The sequence below is a fragment of the Anabrus simplex genome, chromosome 1, assembly GCF_040414725.1.
Source record: "Anabrus simplex isolate iqAnaSimp1 chromosome 1, ASM4041472v1, whole genome shotgun sequence".
Classification (NCBI taxonomy): Eukaryota; Metazoa; Arthropoda; class Insecta; order Orthoptera; family Tettigoniidae; genus Anabrus; species Anabrus simplex.
This window is the reverse complement of record NC_090265.1, coordinates 1609754087-1609780714: the sequence shown is the minus strand read 5'-3', so window position 1 is coordinate 1609780714 and position 26628 is coordinate 1609754087. Positions and strand designations below refer to the sequence as shown.

Genomic DNA, 26628 nt, shown 5'->3' with positions numbered 1-26628 from the left:
AACCAGTACTACTCCTATCACCACTACTGAGACTTCCAGTACCACTACTATCACCACTACTGAGGTAACCAGTACCTTTCCTATCACCACTACTGAGGTAACCAGTACCACTCCTATCACCACTACTGAGACTTCCAGTACCACTCCTATCACCACTACTGAGGTAAGCAGTAGCACTCCTATCACCACTACTGAGGTAACCAGTACTACTCCTATCACCACTACTGAGGTAAGCAGTAGCACTCCTATCACCACTACTGAGGTAACCAGTACCACTCCTATCACCACTACTGAGACTTCCAGTACCACTCCTATCACCACTACTGAGGTAACCAGTACCTTTCCTATCACCACTACTGAGGTAACCAGTACTACTCCTATCACCACTACTGAGGTAACCAGTACCACTCCTATCACCACTACTGAGGTAACCAGTACTACTCCTATCACCACTACTGAAGTAACCAGTACTACTCCTATCAGCACTACTGAGACTTCCAGTACCACTCCTATCACCACTACTGAGGTAAGCAGTAGCACTCCTATCACCACTACTGAGGTAACCAGTACCACTCCTATCACCACTACTGAGGTAACCAGTACCACTCCTATCACCACTACTGAGGTAACCAGTACCACTCCTATCACCACTACTGAGGTAACCAGTACCACTCCTATCACCACTACTGAGGTAACCAGTACCACTCCTATCACCACTACTGAGACTTCCAGTACCACTCCTATCACCACTACTGAGACTTCCAGTACCACTCCTATCACCACTACTGAGGTAACCAGTACCACTCCTATCACCACTACTGAGACTTCCAGTACCACTCCTATCACCACTACTGAGGTAACCAACACCACTCCTATCACCACTACTGAGGTAACCAGTACCACTCCTATCAGCACTACTGAGACTTCCAGTACCACTCCTATCGGCACTCCTGTGGTAACCAGTACCACTCCTATCACCACTACTGAGGTAACCAGTACCACGCCTATCACCACTACTGAGATTTCCAGTACCACTCCTATCACCACTACTGAGGTAACCAGTACCACTCCTATCAGCACTACTGAGACTTCCAGTACCACTCCTATCGGCACTCCTGAGGTAACCAGTACCACTCCTATCACCACTACTGAGGTAACCAGTACCACGCCTATCACCACTACTGAGGTAACCAGTACCACTCCTATCACCACTACTGAGGTTACCAGTACCGCTCCTATCACCACTACTGAGACTTCCAGTACCACTCCTATCACCACTACTGAGGTAACCAGTACCACTCCTATCACCACTACTGAGACTCCCAGTACCACTCCTATCAGCACTACTGAGACTTCCAGTACCACTCCTGTCACCACTACTGAGGTAACCAGTACCACTCCTATCACCACTACTGAGGTAACCAGTTCCACTCCTATCACCACTACTGAGGTTACCAGTACCACTCCTATCACCACTACTGAGACTTCCAGTACCACTCCTATCACCACTACTGAGGTAACCAGTACCACTCCTATCACCACTACTGAGACTTCCAGTACCACTCCTATCACCACTACTGAGACATCCAGTACCACTCCTATCACCACTACTGAGGTAACCGGTACCACTCCTATCACCGCTACTGAGGTTACCAGTACCACTCCTATCACCACTACTGAGACTTCCAGTACCACTCCTATCACCACTACTGAGGTTACCAGTACCGCTCCTATCACCACTACTGAGACTTCCAGTACCACTCCTATCACCACTACTGAGGTAACCAGTACCACTCCTATCACCACTACTGAGACTTCCAGTACCACTCCTATCACCACTACTGAGGTAACCAGTACTACTCCTATCACCACTACTGAGACTTCCAGTACCACTCCTATCACCACTACTGAGGTAACCAGTACCACTCCTATCACCACTACTGAGACTTCCAGTACCACTCCTATCACCACTACTGAGGTAACCAGTACCACTCCTATCACCACTACTGAGACTTCCAGTACCACTCCTATCACCACTACTGAGGTAACCAGTACCACTCCTATCACCACTACTGAGGTAACCAGTACCACTCCTATCACCACTACAGAGGTAACCAGTACCACTCCTATCACCACTACTGAGGTAACCAGTACCACTCCTATCACCACTACTGAGGTAACCAGTACCACTCCTATCATCACTACAGAGGTAACCAGTACCACTCCTATCACCACTACTGAGGTAACCAGTACCACTCCTATCACCACTACTGAGGTAACCAGTACCACTCCTATCACCACTACTGAGGTAACCAGTACCACTCCTATCAGCACTACTGAGACTTCCAGTACCACTCCTATCACCACTACTGAGGTAACCAGTACCACTCCTATCACCACTACTGAGACTTCCAGTACCACTCCTATCACCACTACTGAGGTAACCAGTACCACTCCTATCACCACTACTTTGACTTCCAGTACCACTCCTATCACTACTACTGAGGTAACCAGTACCACTCCTATCAGCACTACTGAGACTTCCAGTACCACTCCCATCAGCACTACTGAGACTTCCAGTACCACTCCTATCACCACTACTGAGACTTCCAGTACCACTCCTATCACCACTACTGAGGTAACCAGTACCACTCCTATCACCACTACTGAGGCTTCCAGTACCACTCCTATCACCGCTACTGAGGTAACCAGTACCACTCCTATCACCACTACTGAGACTTCCAGTACCACTCCTATCACCACTAGAGAGGTAACCAGTACCACTCCTATCACCACTACTGAGACATCCAGTACCACTCCTATCACCACTACTGAGGTAACCAGTACCACTCCTATCACCACTACTGAGACTTCCAGTACCACTCCTATCAGCACTACTGAGACTTCCAGTACCACTCCTATCACCACTACTGAGGTAACCAGTACCACTCCTATCACCACTACTGAGGTAACCAGTACCACTCCTATCACCACTACTGAGGTAACCAGTACCACTCCTATCACCACTACTGAGGTAACCAGTACCACTCCTATCACCACTACTGAGGTAACCAGTACCACTCCTATCACCACTACTGAGGTAACCAGTACCACTCCTATCACCACTACTGAGGTAACCAGTACCACTCCTATCACCACTACTGAGGTAACCAGTACCACTCCTATCACCACTACTGAGGTAACCAGTACCACTCCTATCACCACTAGTGAGGTAACCAGTACCACTCCTATCACCACTACTGAGGTAACCAGTACCACTCCTATCACCACTACTGAGGTAACCAGTACCACTCCTATCACCACTACTGAGACTTGCAGTACCACTCCTATCACCACTACAGAAGTAACCAGTACCACTCCTATCACCACTACTGAGACTTCCAGTACCACTCCTATCACCACTACTGAGGTAACCAGTACCACTCCTATCAGCACTACTGAGGTAACCAGTACCACTCCTATCACCACTGAGGTAACCAGTACCACTCCTATCACCACTACTGAGGTAACCAGTACCACTCCTATCACCACTACTGAGACTTCCAGTACCACTCCTATCACCACTACAGAGGTAACCAGTACCACTCCTATCACCACTACTGAGGTAACCAGTACCACTCCTATCACCACTACTGAGGTAACCAGTACCACTCCTATCACCACTACTGAGGTAACCCGTACCACTCCTATCACCACTACTGAGACTTCCAGTACCACTCCTATCACCACTACTGAGGTAACCAGTACCAGTCCTATCACCACTACTGAGACTTCCAGTACCACTCCTGTCACCACTACTGAGGTAACCAGTACCACTCCTATCACCACTACTGAGGTAACCAGTACCACTCCTATCACCACTACTGAGGTAACCAGTACCACTCCTATCACCACTACTGAGACTTCCAGTACCACTCCTATCACCACTACTGAGGTAACCAGTACCACTCCTATCACCACTACTGAGGTAACCAGTACCACTCCTATCACCACTACAGAGGTAACCAGTACCACTCCTATCACCACTACTGAGGTAACCAGTACTACTCCTATCACCACTACTGAGGTAACCAGTACCACTCCTATCACCACTACAGAGGTAACCAGTAGCACTCCTATCACCACTACTGAGGTAACCAGTACCACTCCTATCACCACTACTGAGGTAACCCGTACCACTCCTATCAGCACTACTGAGACTTCCAGTACCACTCCTATCAGCACTACTGAGACTTCCAGTACCACTCCTATCACCACTACTGAGGTAACCAGTACCACTCCTATCACCACTACTGAGACTTCCAGTACCACTCCTATCACCACTACTGAGGTAACCAGTACCACTCCTATCACCACTACTTTGACTTCCAGTACCACTCCTATCACCACTACTGAGGTAACCAGTACCACTCCTATCAGCACTACTGAGACTTCCAGTACCACTCCCATCAGCACTACTGAGACTTCCAGTACCACTCCTATCACCACTACTGAGACTTCCAGTACCACTCCTATCACCACTACTGAGGTAACCAGTACCACTCCTATCACCACTACTGAGACTTCCAGTACCACTCTTATCACCGCTACTGAGGTAACCAGTACCACTCCTATCACCACTACTGAGACTTCCAGTACCACTCCTATCACCACTACAGAGGTAACCAGTACCACTCCTATCACCACTACTGAGGTAACCAGTACCACTCCTATCACCACTACTGAGGTAACCAGTACCTCTCCTATCACCACTACTGAGACTTCCAGTACCACTCCTATCAGCACTACTGAGACTTCCAGTACCACTCCTATCACCACTACTGAGGTAACCAGTACCACTCCTATCACCACTACTGAGGTAACCAGTACCACTCCTATCACCACTACTGAGGTAACCAGTACCACTCCTATCACCACTACTGAGGTAACCAGTACCACTCCTATCACCACTACTGAGGTAACCAGTACCACTCCTATCACCACTACTGAGACTTCCAGTACCACTCCTATCACCACTACTGAGGTAACCAGTACCACTCCTATCACCACTACTGAGGTAACCAGTACCACTCCTATCACCACTACTGAGGTAACCAGTACCACTCCTATCACCACTACTGAGGTAACCAGTACCACTCCTATCACCACTACTGATGTAACCAGTACCACTCCTATCACCGCTACTGAGGTTTCCAGTACCACTCCTATCACCACTACTGAGGTAACCAGTACCACTCCTATCACCACTACTGAGGTAACCAGTACCACTCCTATCACCACTACTGAGACTTCCAGTACCACTCCTATCACCACTACTGAGGTAACCAGTACCACTCCTATCACCACTACTGAGGTAACCAGTACCACTCCTATCACCACTACTGAGGTAACCAGTACCACTCCTATCCCCACTACTGAGGTAACCAGTACCACTCCTATCACCACTTCTGAGGTAAGCAGTACCACTCCTATCACCACTACTGAGACTTCCAGTACCACTCCTATCACCACTACTGAGGTAACCAGTACCTCTCCTATCACCACTACTAAGACTTCCAGTACCACTCCTATCACCACTACTGAGGTAACCAGTACCACTCCTATCAGCACTACTGAGACTTCCAGTACCACTCCTGTCACCACTACTGAGGTAACCAGTACCACTCCTATCACCACTACTGAGACTTCCAGTAATAGTCCTATCACCACTACTGACGTAACCAGTATCACTCCTATCAGCACTACTGAGACTTCCAGTACCACTCCTATCACCACTACTGAGGTAACCAGTACCACTCCTATCACCACTTCTGAGACTTCCAGTACCACTCCTATCACCACTACTGAGGTAACCAGTACCACTCCTATCACCACTACTGAGACTTCCAGTACCACTCCTATCACCACTACTGAGGTAACCAGTACCACTCCTATCAGCACTACTGAGACTTCCAGTACCACTCCTATCACCACTACTGAGGTAACCAGTACCACTCCTATCACCACTACTGAAGTAACCAGTACCACTCCTATCAGCACTACTGAGACTTCCAGTACCACTCCTGTCACCACTACTGAGGTAACCAGTACCACTCCTATCACTACTACTGAGACTTCCAGTACCACTCCTATCACCACTACTGAGGTAACCAGTACCACTCCTGTCACCACTACTGAGGTAACCAGTACCACTCCTATCACCACTACTGAGACTTCCAGTACCACTCCTATCACCACTACTGAGACTTCCAGTACCACTCCTATCACCACGACTGAGGTAACCAGTACCACTCCTATCACCACTACTGAGACTTCCAGTACCACTCCTATCACCACTACTGAGACTTCCAGTACCACTCCTATCAGCACTACTGAGACTTCCAGTACCACTCCTATCACCACCACTGAGACTTCCAGTACCACTCCTATCACCACTACTGAGACTTCCAGTACCACTCCTATCACCACTACTGAGACTTCCAGTACCACTCCTATCACCACTACTGAGGTAACCAGTACCACTCCTATCACTACTACTGAGACTTCCAGTACCACTCCTATCACCACTACTGAGACTTCCAGTACCACTCCTATCACCACTACTGAGACTTCCAGTACCACTCCTATCACCACTACTGAGGTAACCAGTACCACTCCTATCACCACTACTGAGATTTCCAGTACCACTCCTATCACCACTACTGAGGTAACCAGTACTACTCCTATCACCACTACTGAGACTTCCAGTACCACTCCTATCACCACTACTGAGATTTCCAGTACCACTCCTATCACCACTACTGAGGTAACCAGTACCACTCCTATCACCACTACTGAGGTAACCAGTACCACTCCTATCACCACAACTGAGGTAACCAGTACCATTCCTATCACCACTACTGAGGTTACCAGTACCACTCCTATCACCACTACTGAGACTTCCAGTACCACTCCTATCACCACTACTGAGGTTACCAGTACCACTCCTATCACCACTACTGAGGTAACCAGTACCACTCCTATCACCACTACTGAGGTAACCAGTACCACCCCTATCACCACTACTGAGGTTACCAGTACCACTCCTATCACCACTACTGAGGTTACCAGTACCACTCCCATCACCACTACTGAGGTAACCAGTACCACTTCTATCACCACTACTGAGGTAACCAGTACAACTCCTATCACCACTACTGAGACTTCCAGTAATACTCCTATCACCACTACTGACGTAACCAGTACCACTCCTATCAGCACTACTGAGACTTCCAGTACCACTCCTATCAGCACTACTGAGACTTCCAGTACCACTCTTATCACCACTACTGAGGTAACCAGTACCACTCCTATCACCACTACTGATACTTCCAGTACCACTCCTATCACCACTACTGAGACTTCCAGTACCACTCCTATCACCACTACTGAGACTTCCAGTACCACTCCTATCTACACTACTGAGACTTCCAGTACCACTCCTATCACCACTACTGAGACTTCCAGTACCACTCCTATCAGCACTACTGAGACTTCCAATACCACTCCTATCAGCACTACTGAGACTTCCATTACCACTCCTATCAGAACTACTGAGACTTCCAGTACCACTCCTATCACCACTACTGAGGCAACAAGTACCACTCCTATCACCACTACTGAGGTTACCAGTACCACTCCTATCACCACTACTGAGACTTCCATTACCACTCCTATCAGCACTACTGAGACTTCCAGTACCACTCCTATCAGCACTACTGAGACATCCAGTACCACTCCTATCACCACTACTGAGACTTCCAGTACCACTCCTATCACCACTACTGAGGTAACCAGTACCACTCCTATCACCACTACTGAGGTAACCAGTACCACTCCTATCACCACTACTGAGGTAACCAGTACCACTCCTATCACCACTACTGAGGTAACCAGTACCACTCCTATCACCACTACTGAGGTAACCAGTACCACTCCTATCAGCACTACTGAGGTAACCAGTACCACTCCTATCACCACTACTGAGGTAACCAGTACCACGCCTATCACCACTACTGAGACTTCCAGTACCACTCCTATCACCACTACTGAGGTTACCAGTACCACTCCTATCACCACTACTGAGACTTCCAGTACCACTCCTATCATCACTACTGAGGTAACCAGTACCACTCCTATCAGCACTACTGAGACTTCCAGTACCACTCCTGTCACCACTACTGAGGTAACCAGTACCACTCCTATCACCACTACTGAGACTTCCAGTACCACTCCTATCACCACTACTGAGGTAACCAGTACCACTCCTATCACCACTACTGAGACTTCCAGTACCACTCCTGTCACCACTACTGAGGTAACCAGTACCACTCCTATCACCACTACTGAGACTTCCAGTACCACTCCTATCACCACTACTGAGGTAACCAGTACCACTCCTATCACCACTACTAAGACTTCCAGTACCACTCCTATCACCACTACTGAGGTAACCAGTACCACTCCTATCAGCACTACTGAGACTTCAAGTACCACTCCTGTCACCACTACTGAGGTAACCAGTACCACTCCTATCACCACTACTGAGACTTCCAGTAATACTCCTATCACCACTACTGACGTAACCAGTTCCACTCCTATCAGCACTACTGAGACTTCCAGTACCACTCCTATCACCACTACTGAGGTAACCAGTACCACTCCTATCACCACTACTGAGACTTCCAGTACCACTCCTATCACCACTACTGAGGTAACCAGTACCACTCCTATCACCACTACTGAGACTTCCAGTACCACTCCTATCACCACTACTGAGGTAACCGGTACCACTCCTATCACCACTACTGAGACTTCCAGTACCACTCCTATCACCACTAGTGAGGTAACCAGTACCACTCCTATCAGCACTACTGAGACTTCCAGTACCACTCCTATCACCACTACTGAGGTAACCAGTACCACTCCTATCACCACTACTGAAGTAACCAGTACCACTCCTATCAGCACTACTGAGACTTCCAGTACCACTCCTGTCACCACTACTGAGGTAACCAGTACCACTCCTATCACTACTACTGAGACTTCCAGTACCACTCCTATCACCACTACTGAGGTAACCAGTACCACTCCTGTCACCACTACTGAGGTAACCAGTACCACTCCTATCACCACTACTGAGACTTCCAGTACCACTCCTATCACCACTACTGAGACTTCCAGTACCACTCCTATCACCACTACTGAGGTAACCAGTACCACTCCTATCACAACTACTGAGACTTCCAGTACCACTCCTATCACCACTACTGAGAATTCAAGTACCACTCCTATCAGCACTACTGAGACTTCCAGTACCACTCCTATCACCACCACTGAGACTTCCAGTACCACTCCTATCACCACTACTGAGACTTCCAGTACCACTCCTATCACCACTACTGAGACTTCCAGTACCACTCCTATCACCACTACTGAGGTAACCAGTACCACTCCTATCACTACTACTGAGACTTCCAGTACCACTCCTATCACCACTACTGAGACTTCCAGTACCACTCCTATCACCACTACTGAGGTAACCAGTACCACTCCTATCACCACTACTGAGATTTCCAGTACCACTCCTATCACCACTACTGAGGTAACCAGTACTACTCCTATCACCACTACTGAGACTTCCAGTACCACTCCTATCACCACTACTGAGATTTCCAGTACCACTCCTATCACCACTACTGAGGTAACCAGTACCACTCCTATCACCACTACTGAGGTAACCAGTACCACTCCTATCACCACTACTGAGGTAACCAGTACCACTCCTATCACCACTACTGAGGTTACCAGTACCACTCCTATCACCACTACTGAGACTTCCAGTACCACTCCTATCACCACTACTGAGGTTACCAGTACCACTCCTATCACCACTACTGAGGTAACCAGTACCACTCCTATCACCACTACTGAGGTAACCAGTACCACCCCTATCACCACTACTGAGGTTACCAGTACCACTCCTATCACCACTACTGAGGTTACCAGTACCACTCCTATCACCACTACTGAGGTAACCAGTACCACTTCTATCACCACTACTGAGGTAACCAGTACAACTCCTATCACCACTACTGAGACTTCCAGTAATACTCCTATCACCACTACTGACGTAACCAGTACAACTCCTATCAGCACTACTGAGACTTCCAGTACCACTCCTATCAGCACTACTGAGACTTCCATTACCACTCTTATCACCACTACTGAGGTAACCAGTACCACTCCTATCACCACTACTGATACTTCCAGTACCACTCCTATCACCACTACTGAGGTAACCAGTACCACTCCTATCACCACTACTGAGACTTCCAGTACCACTCCTATCACCACTACTGAGGTAACCAATACCACTCCTATCACCACTACTGAGGTAACCAGTACCACGAGTATCACCACTACTGAGACTTCCAGTACCACTCCTATCACAACTACTGAGACTTCCAGTACCACTCCTATCACCACTACTGGGACTTCCAGTACCACTCCTATCACCACTACTGAGACTTCCAGTACCACTCCTATCAGCACTACTGAGACTTCCAGTACCACTCCTGTCACCACTACTGAGGTAACCAGTACCACTCCTATCAGCACTACTGAGACTTCCAGTACCACTCCTATCGGCACTCCTGAGGTAACCAGTACCACTCCAATCACCACTACTGAGGTAACCAGTACCACGAGTATCACCACTACTGAGACTTCCAGTACCACTCCTATCACCACTACTGAGACTTCCAGTACCACTCCTATCACCACTACTGGGACTTCCAGTACCACTCCTATCACCACTACTGAGACTTCCAGTACCACTCCTATCAGCACTACTGAGACTTCCAGTACCACTCCTGTAACCACTACTGAGGTAACCAGTACCACTCCTATCACCACTACTGAGACTTCCAGTACCACTCCTATCACCACTACTGAGGTAACCAGTACCACTCCTATCACCACTACTGAGGTTACCAGTACCACTCCTATCACCACTACTGAGACTTCCAGTACCACTCCTATCACCACTACTGAGACATCCAGTACCACTCCTATCACCACTACTGAGGTAACCAGTACCACTCCTATCACCACTACTGAGGTTACCAGTACCACTCCTATCACCACTACTGAGACTTCCAGTACCACTCCTATCACCACTACTGAGGTTACCAGTACCGCTCCTATCACCACTACTGAGACTTCCAGTACCACTCCTATCACCACTACTGAGGTAACCAGTACCACTCCTATCACCACTACTGAGACTTCCAGTACCACTCCTATCAGCACTACTGAGATTTCCAGTACCACTCCTGTCACCACTACTGAGGTAACCAGTACCACTCCTATCACCACTACTGAGGTAACCAGTACCACTACTATCACCACTACTGAGATTTCCAGTACTACTCCTATCACCACTACTGAGACTTCCAGTACCACTCCTATCACCACTACTGAGGTAACCAGTACCACTCCTATCACCACTACTGAGACTTCCAGTACCACTCCTATCACCACTACTGTGACTTCCAGTACCACTCCTATCACCACTACTGAGGTAACCAGTACCACTCCTATCACCACTACTGAGACTTCCAATACCACTCCTATCACCACTACTGAGGTAACCAGTACCACTCCTATCACCACTACTGAGGTTACCAGTACCACTCCTATCACCACTACTGAGGTAAACAGTACCACTCCTATCACCACTACTGAGTTAACCAGTACCACTCCTATCACCACTACTGAGACTTCCAGTACCACTCCTATCACCACTACTGAGGTAACCAGTACCACTCCTATCACCACTACTGTGGTAACCAGTACCACTCCTATCACCACCACTGAGGTCACCAGTACCACTCCTATCACCACTACTGAGGTAACCAGTACCACTCCTATCACCACTACTGAGGTAACCAGTACCACTCCTATCACCACTACTGAGACTTCCAGTACCACTCCTATCAGCACTACTGAGTTAACCAGTACCACTCCTATCACCACTACTGAGGTTACCAGTACCACTCCTATCACCACTACTGAGGTAAACAGTACCACTCCTATCACCACTACTGAGTTAACCAGTACCACTCCTATCACCACTACTGAGACTTCCAGTACCACTCCTATCACCACTACTGAGGTAACCAGTACCACTCCTATCACCACTACTGTGGTAACCAGTACCACTCCTATCACCACTACTGAGGTCACCAGTACCACTCCTATCACCACTACTGAGACTTCCAGTACCACTCCTATCAGCACTACTGAGACTTCCAGTACCACTCCTATCACCACTACTGAGACTTCCAGTACCGCTCCTATCACCACTACTGAGGTAACCAGTACCACTCCTATCACCACTACTGAGGTAACCAGTACCACTCCTATCACCACTACTGAGACTTCCAGTACCACTCCTATCACCACTACTGAGACTTCCAGTACCACTCCTATCACCACTACTGAGGTAACCAGTACCACTCCTATCACCACTACTGAGACTTCCAGTACCGCTCCTATCACCACTATTGAGGTTACCAGTACCACTCCTATCACCACTACTGAGGTAACCAGTACCACTCCTATCACCACTACTGAGGTAACCAGTACCACCTCTATCACCACTACTGAGGTTACCAGTACCACTCCTATCACCACTACTGAGGTTACCAGTACCACTCCTATCACCACTACTGAGGTAACCAGTACCACTTCTATCACCACTACTGAGGTAACCAGTACAACTCCTATCACCACTACTGAGACTTCCAGTAATACTCCTATCACCACTACTGACGTAACCAGTACAACTCCTATCAGCACTACTGAGACTTCCAGTACCACTCCTATCAGCACTACTGAGACTTCCAATACCACTCCTATCACCACTACTGAGGTAACCAGTACCACACCTATCACCACTACTGAGGTAACCAGTACCACTCCTATCACCACTACTGAGACTTCCAGTACCACTCCTATCACCACTACTGAGGTAACCAGTACCACTCCTATCAACACTACTGTGGTAACCAGTACCACTCCTATCACCACTACTGTGGTAACCAGTACCACTCCTATCACCACTACTGAGGTCACCAGTACCACTCCTATCACCACTACTGAGGTAACCAGTACCACTCCTATCACCACTACTGAGGTAACCAGTACCACTCCTATCACCACTACTGTGGTAACCAGTACCACTCCTATCAGCACTACTGAGACTTCCAGTACCACTCCTATCAGCACTACTGAGACTTCCAGTACCACTGCTATCACCACTACTGAGGTAACCAGTACCACTCCTATCACCACTACTGAGGTAACCAGTACCACTCCTATCACCACTACTGAGGTAACCAGTACCACTCCTGTCACCACTACTGAGGTAACCAGTACTACTCCTATCACCACTACTGAGACTTCCAGTACCACTCCTATCACCACTACTGAGGTAACCAGTACCACTCCTATCACCACTACTGAGGTAACCAGTACCACTCCTATCACCACTACTGAGGTAACCAGTACCACTCCTATCACCACTACTGAGGTAACCAGTACCACTCCTATCACCACTACTGAGGTAACCAGTACTACTCCTATCACCACTACTGAGACTTCCAGTACCACTCCTATCACCACTACTGAGGTAACCAGTACCACTCCTATCACCACTACTGTGGTAACCAGTACCACTCCTATCACCACTACTGAGGTAACCAGTACCACTCCTATCACCACTACTGAGGTAACCAGTACTACTCCTATCACCACTACTGAGACTTCCAGTACCACTACTATCACCACTACTGAGGTAACCAGTACCTTTCCTATCACCACTACTGAGGTAACCAGTACCACTCCTATCACCACTACTGAGACTTCCAGTACCACTCCTATCACCACTACTGAGGTAAGCAGTAGCACTCCTATCACCACTACTGAGGTAACCAGTACTACTCCTATCACCACTACTGAGGTAAGCAGTAGCACTCCTATCACCACTACTGAGGTAACCAGTACCACTCCTATCACCACTACTGAGACTTCCAGTACCACTCCTATCACCACTACTGAGGTAACCAGTACCTTTCCTATCACCACTACTGAGGTAACCAGTACTACTCCTATCACCACTACTGAGGTAACCAGTACCACTCCTATCACCACTACTGAGGTAACCAGTACTACTCCTATCACCACTACTGAAGTAACCAGTACTACTCCTATCAGCACTACTGAGACTTCCAGTACCACTCCTATCACCACTACTGAGGTAAGCAGTAGCACTCCTATCACCACTACTGAGGTAACCAGTACCACTCCTATCACCACTACTGAGGTAACCAGTACCACTCCTATCACCACTACTGAGGTAACCAGTACCACTCCTATCACCACTACTGAGGTAACCAGTACCACTCCTATCACCACTACTGAGGTAACCAGTACCACTCCTATCACCACTACTGAGACTTCCAGTACCACTCCTATCACCACTACTGAGACTTCCAGTACCACTCCTATCACCACTACTGAGGTAACCAGTACCACTCCTATCACCACTACTGAGACTTCCAGTACCACTCCTATCACCACTACTGAGGTAACCAACACCACTCCTATCACCACTACTGAGGTAACCAGTACCACTCCTATCAGCACTACTGAGACTTCCAGTACCACTCCTATCGGCACTCCTGTGGTAACCAGTACCACTCCTATCACCACTACTGAGGTAACCAGTACCACGCCTATCACCACTACTGAGATTTCCAGTACCACTCCTATCACCACTACTGAGGTAACCAGTACCACTCCTATCAGCACTACTGAGACTTCCAGTACCACTCCTATCGGCACTCCTGAGGTAACCAGTACCACTCCTATCACCACTACTGAGGTAACCAGTACCACGCCTATCACCACTACTGAGGTAACCAGTACCACTCCTATCACCACTACTGAGGTTACCAGTACCGCTCCTATCACCACTACTGAGACTTCCAGTACCACTCCTATCACCACTACTGAGGTAACCAGTACCACTCCTATCACCACTACTGAGACTCCCAGTACCACTCCTATCAGCACTACTGAGACTTCCAGTACCACTCCTGTCACCACTACTGAGGTAACCAGTACCACTCCTATCACCACTACTGAGGTAACCAGTTCCACTCCTATCACCACTACTGAGGTTACCAGTACCACTCCTATCACCACTACTGAGACTTCCAGTACCACTCCTATCACCACTACTGAGGTAACCAGTACCACTCCTATCACCACTACTGAGACTTCCAGTACCACTCCTATCACCACTACTGAGACATCCAGTACCACTCCTATCACCACTACTGAGGTAACCGGTACCACTCCTATCACCGCTACTGAGGTTACCAGTACCACTCCTATCACCACTACTGAGACTTCCAGTACCACTCCTATCACCACTACTGAGGTTACCAGTACCGCTCCTATCACCACTACTGAGACTTCCAGTACCACTCCTATCACCACTACTGAGGTAACCAGTACCACTCCTATCACCACTACTGAGACTTCCAGTACCACTCCTATCACCACTACTGAGGTAACCAGTACTACTCCTATCACCACTACTGAGACTTCCAGTACCACTCCTATCACCACTACTGAGGTAACCAGTACCACTCCTATCACCACTACTGAGACTTCCAGTACCACTCCTATCACCACTACTGAGGTAACCAGTACCACTCCTATCACCACTACTGAGACTTCCAGTACCACTCCTATCACCACTACTGAGGTAACCAGTACCACTCCTATCACCACTACTGAGGTAACCAGTACCACTCCTATCACCACTACAGAGGTAACCAGTACCACTCCTATCACCACTACTGAGGTAACCAGTACCACTCCTATCACCACTACTGAGGTAACCAGTACCACTCCTATCATCACTACAGAGGTAACCAGTACCACTCCTATCATCACTACAGAGGTAACCAGTACCACTCCTATCACCACTACTGAGGTAACCAGTACCACTCCTATCACCACTACTGAGGTAACCAGTACCACTCCTATCACCACTACTGAGGTAACCAGTACCACTCCTATCAGCACTACTGAGACTTCCAGTACCACTCCTATCACCACTACTGAGGTAACCAGTACCACTCCTATCACCACTACTGAGACTTCCAGTACCACTCCTATCACCACTACTGAGGTAACCAGTACCACTCCTATCACCACTACTTTGACTTCCAGTACCACTCCTATCACTACTACTGAGGTAACCAGTACCACTCCTATCAGCACTACTGAGACTTCCAGTACCACTCCCATCAGCACTACTGAGACTTCCAGTACCACTCCTATCACCACTACTGAGACTTCCAGTACCACTCCTATCACCACTACTGAGGTAACCAGTACCACTCCTATCACCACTACTGAGGCTTCCAGTACCACTCCTATCACCGCTACTGAGGTAACCAGTACCACTCCTATCACCACTACTGAGACTTCCAGTACCACTCCTATCACCACTAGAGAGGTAACCAGTACCACTCCTATCACCACTACTGAGACATCCAGTACCACTCCTATCACCACTACTGAGGTAACCAGTACCACTCCTATCACCACTACTGAGACTTCCAGTACCACTCCTATCAGCACTACTGAGACTTCCAGTACCACTCCTATCACCACTACTGAGGTAACCAGTACCACTCCTATCACCACTACTGAGGTAACCAGTACCACTCCTATCACCACTACTGAGGTAACCAGTACCACTCCTATCACCACTACTGAGGTAACCAGTACCACTCCTATCACCACTACTGAGGTAACCAGTACCACTCCTATCACCACTACTGAGGTAACCAGTACCACTCCTATCACCACTACTGAGGTAACCAGTACCACTCCTATCACCACTACTGAGGTAACCAGTACCACTCCTATCACCACTACTGAGGTAACCAGTACCACTCCTATCACCACTAGTGAGGTAACCAGTACCACTCCTATCACCACTACTGAGGTAACCAGTACCACTCCTATCACCACTACTGAGGTAACCAGTACCACTCCTATCACCACTACTGAGACTTGCAGTACCACTCCTATCACCACTACAGAAGTAACCAGTACCACTCCTATCACCACTACTGAGACTTCCAGTACCACTCCTATCACCACTACTGAGGTAACCAGTACCACTCCTATCAGCACTACTGAGGTAACCAGTACCACTCCTATCACCACTGAGGTAACCAGTACCACTCCTATCACCACTACTGAGGTAACCAGTACCACTCCTATCACCACTACTGAGACTTCCAGTACCACTCCTATCACCACTACAGAGGTAACCAGTACCACTCCTATCACCACTACTGAGGTAACCAGTACCACTCCTATCACCACTACTGAGGTAACCAGTACCACTCCTATCACCACTACTGAGGTAACCCGTACCACTCCTATCACCACTACTGAGACTTCCAGTACCACTCCTATCACCACTACTGAGGTAACCAGTACCAGTCCTATCACCACTACTGAGACTTCCAGTACCACTCCTGTCACCACTACTGAGGTAACCAGTACCACTCCTATCACCACTACTGAGGTAACCAGTACCACTCCTATCACCACTACTGAGGTAACCAGTACCACTCCTATCACCACTACTGAGACTTCCAGTACCACTCCTATCACCACTACTGAGGTAACCAGTACCACTCCTATCACCACTACTGAGGTAACCAGTACCACTCCTATCACCACTACAGAGGTAACCAGTACCACTCCTATCACCACTACTGAGGTAACCAGTACTACTCCTATCACCACTACTGAGGTAACCAGTACCACTCCTATCACCACTACAGAGGTAACCAGTAGCACTCCTATCACCACTACTGAGGTAACCAGTACCACTCCTATCACCACTACTGAGGTAACCCGTACCACTCCTATCAGCACTACTGAGACTTCCAGTACCACTCCTATCAGCACTACTGAGACTTCCAGTACCACTCCTATCACCACTACTGAGGTAACCAGTACCACTCCTATCACCACTACTGAGACTTCCAGTACCACTCCTATCACCACTACTGAGGTAACCAGTACCACTCCTATCACCACTACTTTGACTTCCAGTACCACTCCTATCACCACTACTGAGGTAACCAGTACCACTCCTATCAGCACTACTGAGACTTCCAGTACCACTCCCATCAGCACTACTGAGACTTCCAGTACCACTCCTATCACCACTACTGAGACTTCCAGTACCACTCCTATCACCACTACTGAGGTAACCAGTACCACTCCTATCACCACTACTGAGACTTCCAGTACCACTCTTATCACCGCTACTGAGGTAACCAGTACCACTCCTATCACCACTACTGAGACTTCCAGTACCACTCCTATCACCACTACAGAGGTAACCAGTACCACTCCTATCACCACTACTGAGGTAACCAGTACCACTCCTATCACCACTACTGAGGTAACCAGTACCTCTCCTATCACCACTACTGAGACTTCCAGTACCACTCCTATCAGCACTACTGAGACTTCCAGTACCACTCCTATCACCACTACTGAGGTAACCAGTACCACTCCTATCACCACTACTGAGGTAACCAGTACCACTCCTATCACCACTACTGAGGTAACCAGTACCACTCCTATCACCACTACTGAGGTAACCAGTACCACTCCTATCACCACTACTGAGGTAACCAGTACCACTCCTATCACCACTACTGAGACTTCCAGTACCACTCCTATCACCACTACTGAGGTAACCAGTACCACTCCTATCACCACTACTGAGGTAACCAGTACCACTCCTATCACCACTACTGAGGTAACCAGTACCACTCCTATCACCACTACTGAGGTAACCAGTACCACTCCTATCACCACTACTGATGTAACCAGTACCACTCCTATCACCGCTACTGAGGTTTCCAGTACCACTCCTATCACCACTACTGAGGTAACCAGTACCACTCCTATCACCACTACTGAGGTAACCAGTACCACTCCTATCACCACTACTGAGACTTCCAGTACCACTCCTATCACCACTACTGAGGTAACCAGTACCACTCCTATCACCACTACTGAGGTAACCAGTACCACTCCTATCACCACTACTGAGGTAACCAGTACCAGTCCTATCACCACTACTGATGTAACCAGTACCACTCCTATCACCACTACTGAGGTAACCAGTACCACTCCTATCACCACTACTGAGACTTCCAGTACCACTCCTATCACCACTACTGAGGTTACCAGTACCGCTCCTATCACCACTACTGAGACTTCCAGTACCACTCCTATCACCACTACTGAGGTAACCAGTACCACTCCTATCACCGCTACTGAGACTTCCAGTACCACTCCTATCACCACTACTGAGGTAACCAGTACTACTCCTATCACCACTACTGAGACTTCCAGTACCACTCCTATCACCACTACTGAGGTAACCAGTACCACTCCTATCACCACTACTGAGACTTCCAGTACCACTCCTATCACCACTACTGAGGTAACCAGTACCACTCCTATCACCACTACTGAGACTTCCAGTACCACTCCTATCACCACTACTGAGGTAACCAGTACCACTCCTATCACCACTACTGAGGTAACCAGTACCACTCCTATCACCACTACAGAGGTAACCAGTGCCACTCCTATCACCACTACTGATGTAACCAGTACCACTCCTATCACCGCTACTGAGGTTTCCAGTACCACTCCTATCACCACTACTGAGGTAACCAGTACCACTCCTATCACCACTACTGAGGTAACCAGTACCACTCCTATCACCACTACTGAGACTTCCAGTACCACTCCTATCACCACTACTGAGGTAACCAGTACCACTCCTATCACCACTACTGAGGTAACCAGTACCACTCCTATCACCACTACTGAGGTAACCAGTACCACTCCTATCACCACTACTGATGTAACCAGTACCACTCCTATCACCACTACTGAGGTAACCAGTACCACTCCTATCACCACTACTGAGACTTCCAGTACCACTCCTATCACCACTACTGAGGTTACCAGTACCGCTCCTATCACCACTACTGAGACTTCCAGTACCACTCCTATCACCACTACTGAGGTAACCAGTACCACTCCTATCACCGCTACTGAGACTTCCAGTACCACTCCTATCACCACTACTGAGGTAACCAGTACTACTCCTATCACCACTACTGAGACTTCCAGTACCACTCCTATCACCACTACTGAGGTAACCAGTACCACTCCTATCACCACTACTGAGACTTCCAGTACCACTCCTATCACCACTACTGAGGTAACCAGTACCACTCCTATCACCACTACTGAGACTTCCAGTACCACTCCTATCACCACTACTGAGGTAACCAGTACCACTCCTATCACCACTACTGAGGTAACCAGTACCACTCCTATCACCACTACAGAGGTAACCAGTACCACTCCTATCACCACTACTGAGGTAACCAGTACCACTCCTATCACCACTACAGAGGTAACCAGTACCACTCCTATCACCACTACTGAGGTAACCAGTACCACTCCTATCACCACTACTGAGGTAACCAGTACCACTCCTATCACCACTACTGAGGTAACCAGTACCACTCCTATCAGCACTACTGAGACTTCCAGTACCACTCCTATCAGCACTACTGAGACTTCCAGTACCACTCCTATCACCACTACTGAGGTAACCAGTACCACTCCTATCACCACTACTGAGACTTCCAGTACCACTCCTATCACCACTACTGAGGTAACCAGTACCACTCCTATCACCACTACTTTGACTTCCAGTACCACTCCTATCACCACTACTGAGGTAACCAGTACCACTCCTATCAGCACTACTGAGACTTCCAGTACCACTCCCATCAGCACTACTGAGACTTCCAGTACCACTCCTATCACCACTACTGAGACTTCCAGTACCACTCCTATCACCACTACTGAGGTAACCAGTACCACTCCTGTCACCACTACTGAGACTTCCAGTACCACTCCTATCACCGCTACTGAGGTAACCAGTACCACTCCTATCACCACTACTGAGACTTCCAGTACCACTCCTATCACCACTACAGAGGTAACCAGTACCACTCCTATCACCACTACTGAGACATCCAGTACCACTCCTATCACCACTACTGAGGTAACCAGTACCACTCCTATCACCACTACTGAGACTTCCAGTACCACTCCTATCACCACTACTGAGGTAACCAGTACCACTCCTATCACCACTACTGAGGTAACCAGTACCACTCCTATCACCACTACTGAGACTTCCAGTACCATTCCTATCACCACTACTGAGGTAACCAGTACCACTCCTATCACCACTACTGAGGTAACCAGTACCACTCCTATCACCACTACTGAGGTAACCAGTACCACTCCTATCACCACTACTGAGGTAACCAGTACCACTCCTATCACCACTACTGAGACTTCCAGTACCACTCCTATCACCACTACAGAGGTAACCAGTACCACTCCTATCACCACTACTGAGACTTCCAGTACCACTCCTATCACCACTACTGAGGTAACCAGTACCACTCCTATCAGCACTACTGAGGTAACCAGTACCACTCCTATCACCACTACTGAGGTAACCAGTACCACTCCTATCACCACTACTGAGGTAACCAGTACCACTCCTATCACCACTACTGAGACTTCCAGTACCACTCCTATCACCACTACAGAGGTAACCAGTACCACTCCTATCACCACTACTGAGGTAACCAGTACCACTCCTATCACCACTACTGAGGTAACCAGTACCACTCCTATCACCACTACTGAAGTAACCAGTACCACTCCTATCACCACTACTGAGACTTCCAGTACCACTCCTATCACCACTACTGAGGTAACCAGTACCAGTCCTATCACCACTACTGAGACTTCCAGTACCACTCCTGTCACCACTACTGAGGTAACCAGTACCACTCCTATCACCACTACTGAGGTAACCAGTACCACTCCTATCACCACTACTGAGGTAACCAGTACCACTCCTATCACCACTACTGAGACTTCCAGTACCACTCCTATCACCACTACTGAGGTAACCAGTACCACTCCTATCACCACTACTGAGATAACCAGTACCACTCCTATCACCACTACAGAGGTAACCAGTACCACTCCTATCACCACTACTGAGGTAACCAGTACTACTCCTATCACCACTACTGAGGTAACCAGTACCACTCCTATCACCACTACAGAGGTAACCAGTACCACTCCTATCACCACTACTGAGGTAACCAGTACCACTCCTATCACCACTACTGAGGTAACCAGTACCACTCCTATCAGCACTACTGAGACTTCCAGTACCACTCCTATCAGCACTACTGAGACTTCCAGTACCACTCCTATCACCACTACTGAGGTAACCAGTACCACTCCTATCACCACTACTGAGACTTCCAGTACCACTCCTATCACCACTACTGAGGTAACCAGTACCACTCCTATCACCACTACTTTGACTTCCAGTACCACTCCTATCACCACTACTGAGGTAACCAGTACCACTCCTATCAGCACTACTGAGACTTCCAGTACCACTCCCATCAGCACTACTGAGACTTCCAGTACCACTCCTATCACCACTACTGAGACTTCCAGTACCACTCCTATCACCACTACTGAGGTAACCAGTACCACTCCTATCACCACTACTGAGACTTCCAGTACCACTCCTATCACCGCTACTGAGGTAACCAGTACCACTCCTATCACCACTACTGAGACTTCCAGTACCACTCCTATCACCACTACAGAGGTAACCAGTACCACTCCTATCACCACTACTGAGGTAACCAGTACCACTCCTATCACCACTACTGAGGTAACCATTACCTCTCCTATCACCACTACTGAGACTTCCAGTACCACTCCTATCAGCACTACTGAGACTTCCAGTACCACTCCTATCACCACTACTGAGGTAACCAGTACCACTCCTATCACCACTACTGAGGTAACCAGTACCACTCCTATCACCACTACTGAGGTAACCAGTACCACTCCTATCACCACTACTGAGGTAACCAGTACCACTCCTATCACCACTACTGAGGTAACCAGTACCACTCCTATCACCACTACTGAGGTAACCAGTACCACTCCTATCACCACTACTGAGGTAACCAGTACCACTCCTATCACCACTAGTGAGGTAACCAGTACCACTCCTATCACCACTACTGAGGTAACCAGTACCACTCCTATCACCACTACTGAGGTAACCAGTACCACTCCTATCACCACTACTGAGACTTCCAGTACCACTCCTATCACCACTACAGAAGTAACCAGTACCACTCCTATCACCACTACTGAGACTTCCAGTACCACTCCTATCACCACTACTGAGGTAACCAGTACCACTCCTATCAGCACTACTGAGGTAACCAGTACCACTCCTATCACCACTGAGGTAACCAGTACCACTCCTATCACCACTACTGAGGTAACCAGTACCACTCCTATCACCACTACTGAGACTTCCAGTACCACTCCTATCACCACTACAGAGGTAACCAGTACCACTCCTATCACCACTACTGAGGTAACCAGTACCACTCCTATCACCACTACTGAGGTAACCAGTACCACTCCTATCACCACTACTGAGACTTCCAGTACCACTCCTGTCACCACTACTGAGGTAACCAGTACCACTCCTATCACCACTACTGAGGTAACCAGTACCACTCCTATCACCACTACTGAGGTAACCAGTACCACTCCTATCACCACTACTGAGACTTCCAGTACCACTCCTATCACCACTACTGAGGTAACCAGTACCACTCCTATCAGCACTACTGAGACTTCCAGTACCACTCCTATCACCACTACTGAGACTTCCAGTACCACTCCTATCACCACTACTGAGACTTCCAGTACCACTCCTATCACCACTACTGAGGTAACCAGTACCACTCCTATCACCTCTACTGAGACTTCCAGTACCACTCCTATCACCACTACTACTGATGATTCTACAGAGAGTACCTCAGTTACATCACCACCCCCACTGTGTACAGCAGCTGGTAAATTTCCTGATCCCGATGGTAATTGTTCACGTTACTATATATGTGTCAAGTTTAATTCTGGGTTTGTTTCATTATATTTGTTGTGTCCAGATTCCAGTGGTTTTGATCCTGTTCTGGGCCGATGTACTACTGCAGCTTTTGCGAACTGTAATCAGTCTGTTATTACAACATTCCCCACTTCTCCTGCCCCCACTACTAGCTTCCCATCCTTGTGTAGTACTGCTGGGAAGTTTGCTTATCCTGGAGGAAACTGTTCTCATTTCTATATATGTATCCCATATGGTTTGGATTTCTTAATGGTAGAATTTGTATGTCCTGCTGGTAGTGAATATAGTGCTGTATTGAACAAATGTACTACACCTGAGAAAGCTAATTGCAGCTTAACTTCAACTTCACTTAGTCCTACTGCTTCTCCTGCTACTCCTTCTCCTTCACTGTGTTTAGCAGGTGGTAAATTTCCTTTCCCGGGAGGTAATTGTTCACATTTTTATATCTGTATCCAATCTGGCTCAGGATTTATCATGTTTGAACTCTTTTGCCCAGATGGAAGTCACTTTAGCCCCTCATTGGGAAAGTGTACAAATGCTGATATATCAAACTGTACTGATATCACCAGTACTTCTAGTCCAACTGGAACAGAAAGTACTAGTCTGTTGAGTACAATCACTACAACAAGCACTTTCACAACTTCATCTCCTATATCTTGCTCTGGTCCAGGGAAATTCCCATTACCCAGTGGAAAATGCTCCGAGTATTACATATGTATTCAGTATGGTTCTAGTTTCCTAGTGATGAAACTAGAATGTCCCAATGGGAGTGAATTTAATTCCATACTGGGAAAATGCACTACTCCTGATAAATCTAATTGTAATTCAGTCACTCCCAGCACTCTTCTTCCCAGCAGTTCAGTTTCGACAACCTCACCTATAATTTGTACTTCTGCGGGGAAATTCCCTTATCCACACAGTAATTGTTCTCACTTTTACATTTGTATTAGAAACAGTTTGGAGTTTATTTTCATGGAATTATCGTGCCCAAATGGAAGCCTCTTTGATTCTTTGCTTGGAAAATGTACCATGCTTGGAAATTCTGACTGCTCTGATCATGATACAACTTCTCCAGTATCAATCATTTCAACAACTCCATTACCAATCTCCTGTACAACTGCAGGAAAGTTTCCTCATCCAGACGGAAACTGTTCCCATTATGTCGTATGCATTAAATATGGTTCTAGTTTTATCTCAATGGAGCTATTTTGTCCTGAAGGAAGTATGTATGATCTAAAGCTGGGCAGATGTTCCACCAGTAACGGGTCAGAATGTAGCCTGCAGACAGTTGCCTTAAAGGCAACTAATTCGATTACAATTGTACCATCTATGTGTGCAGAGGACAGGAAAGTTGTAGATCCACTAAGCAATTGTTCTCGTTATTACGCCTGTACTTTAGATCCAGTTTCAAGAGAATATTACCTCACTTTAGTTTCTTGCCCTACTGGTACAAGATTTAATGAGGTATTAGGTTTCTGCATGCCATCTAAACATTTAGATTGCAATTCTTACAGCCAAGAGAAGCAGCAGAAAATTCAGACGGCATTCTACTGTTCGCAGTTAGGCAGATTTCCAGATCCAGATAATTGTTCTAATTACTTTTTGTGCTCTGCACATCCAGAAAGTGGATTTTATCAGTTACAACTCACTTGCCCCAATTCTACTAGATATGATATTGCTACACAGGAATGTGTAAAAGCAGAAACAGTTACTTGTCTCATTAAGAGTTGAGATTTTAGGGGAGAAAAAGTCTGTTTATCAACATGTGGAGAATCATTCTGTCTGTTTGAGTATTTTCAATACATTTTATTATTGTCTCACCTTTCCATGGCTCCCTCTAGCCACACTTATACAAAATTGAAATTCACTTATCCAAATGCTCCAATTTGGCTGTATAGTACAGTTGGTTCAACATGTTCAGTGTTATTCTTCAATGCTTAAAGCTATTGGATTGAAACCTAGCACAGTATGTTGGTATCCAAGAGTGCTTAAATTATGAGGACCTGTGTTAGCAGATTTACTGCCTTTCCTGGACTAAATTTTGGCATTCCACTGTCTCTTAAAATCAATGGCCATTTCACGGCCATTAGTTCAAATTACTGTTAATTTCTTTTTTGTGGCTTAATGCCACACTAACGCAGATAGATGTTTGCCACGATGGGATAAGAAAGGGCTAGAACTGAGATGCCGTGCCCTTATTTAAGGTTAGGTCCCAGCATTTGCCAGGTGTGAAAATGAAGAACCACCTTCAGGGCTGCTAATAGTGGGGTTCGTCCTCGCCATCTCTTGAATGCAGGGTTACAACTACA

At 47.6% G+C, this 26628-nt stretch overlaps 1 protein-coding gene across 1 annotated transcript in view; it reads left to right on the top strand.

The window, feature by feature from the left end:
* The window catches only part of LOC137498562 (mucin-2-like), a 36356-nt gene extending 10451 nt beyond the window's left edge, over positions 1-25905 (top strand). Inside the window, exons 10-25 of the mRNA XM_068226353.1 lie at positions 1055-1357; positions 2513-2612; positions 2769-2845; positions 3668-4186; positions 6392-6598; positions 8276-8335; positions 8771-8995; positions 10451-10795; positions 15407-15859; positions 16232-17029; positions 17573-18076; positions 18182-18250; positions 20516-20575; positions 20888-21022; positions 23321-23389; positions 25834-25905. Coding sequence (XP_068082454.1) covers positions 1055-1357; positions 2513-2612; positions 2769-2845; positions 3668-4186; positions 6392-6598; positions 8276-8335; positions 8771-8995; positions 10451-10795; positions 15407-15859; positions 16232-17029; positions 17573-18076; positions 18182-18250; positions 20516-20575; positions 20888-21022; positions 23321-23389; positions 25834-25905 — 3996 coding nt within the window. The remainder of the gene's footprint in view (positions 1-1054; positions 1358-2512; positions 2613-2768; positions 2846-3667; positions 4187-6391; positions 6599-8275; positions 8336-8770; positions 8996-10450; positions 10796-15406; positions 15860-16231; positions 17030-17572; positions 18077-18181; positions 18251-20515; positions 20576-20887; positions 21023-23320; positions 23390-25833) is intronic.
* The last annotated feature ends 723 nt before the right edge of the window (positions 25906-26628 follow it).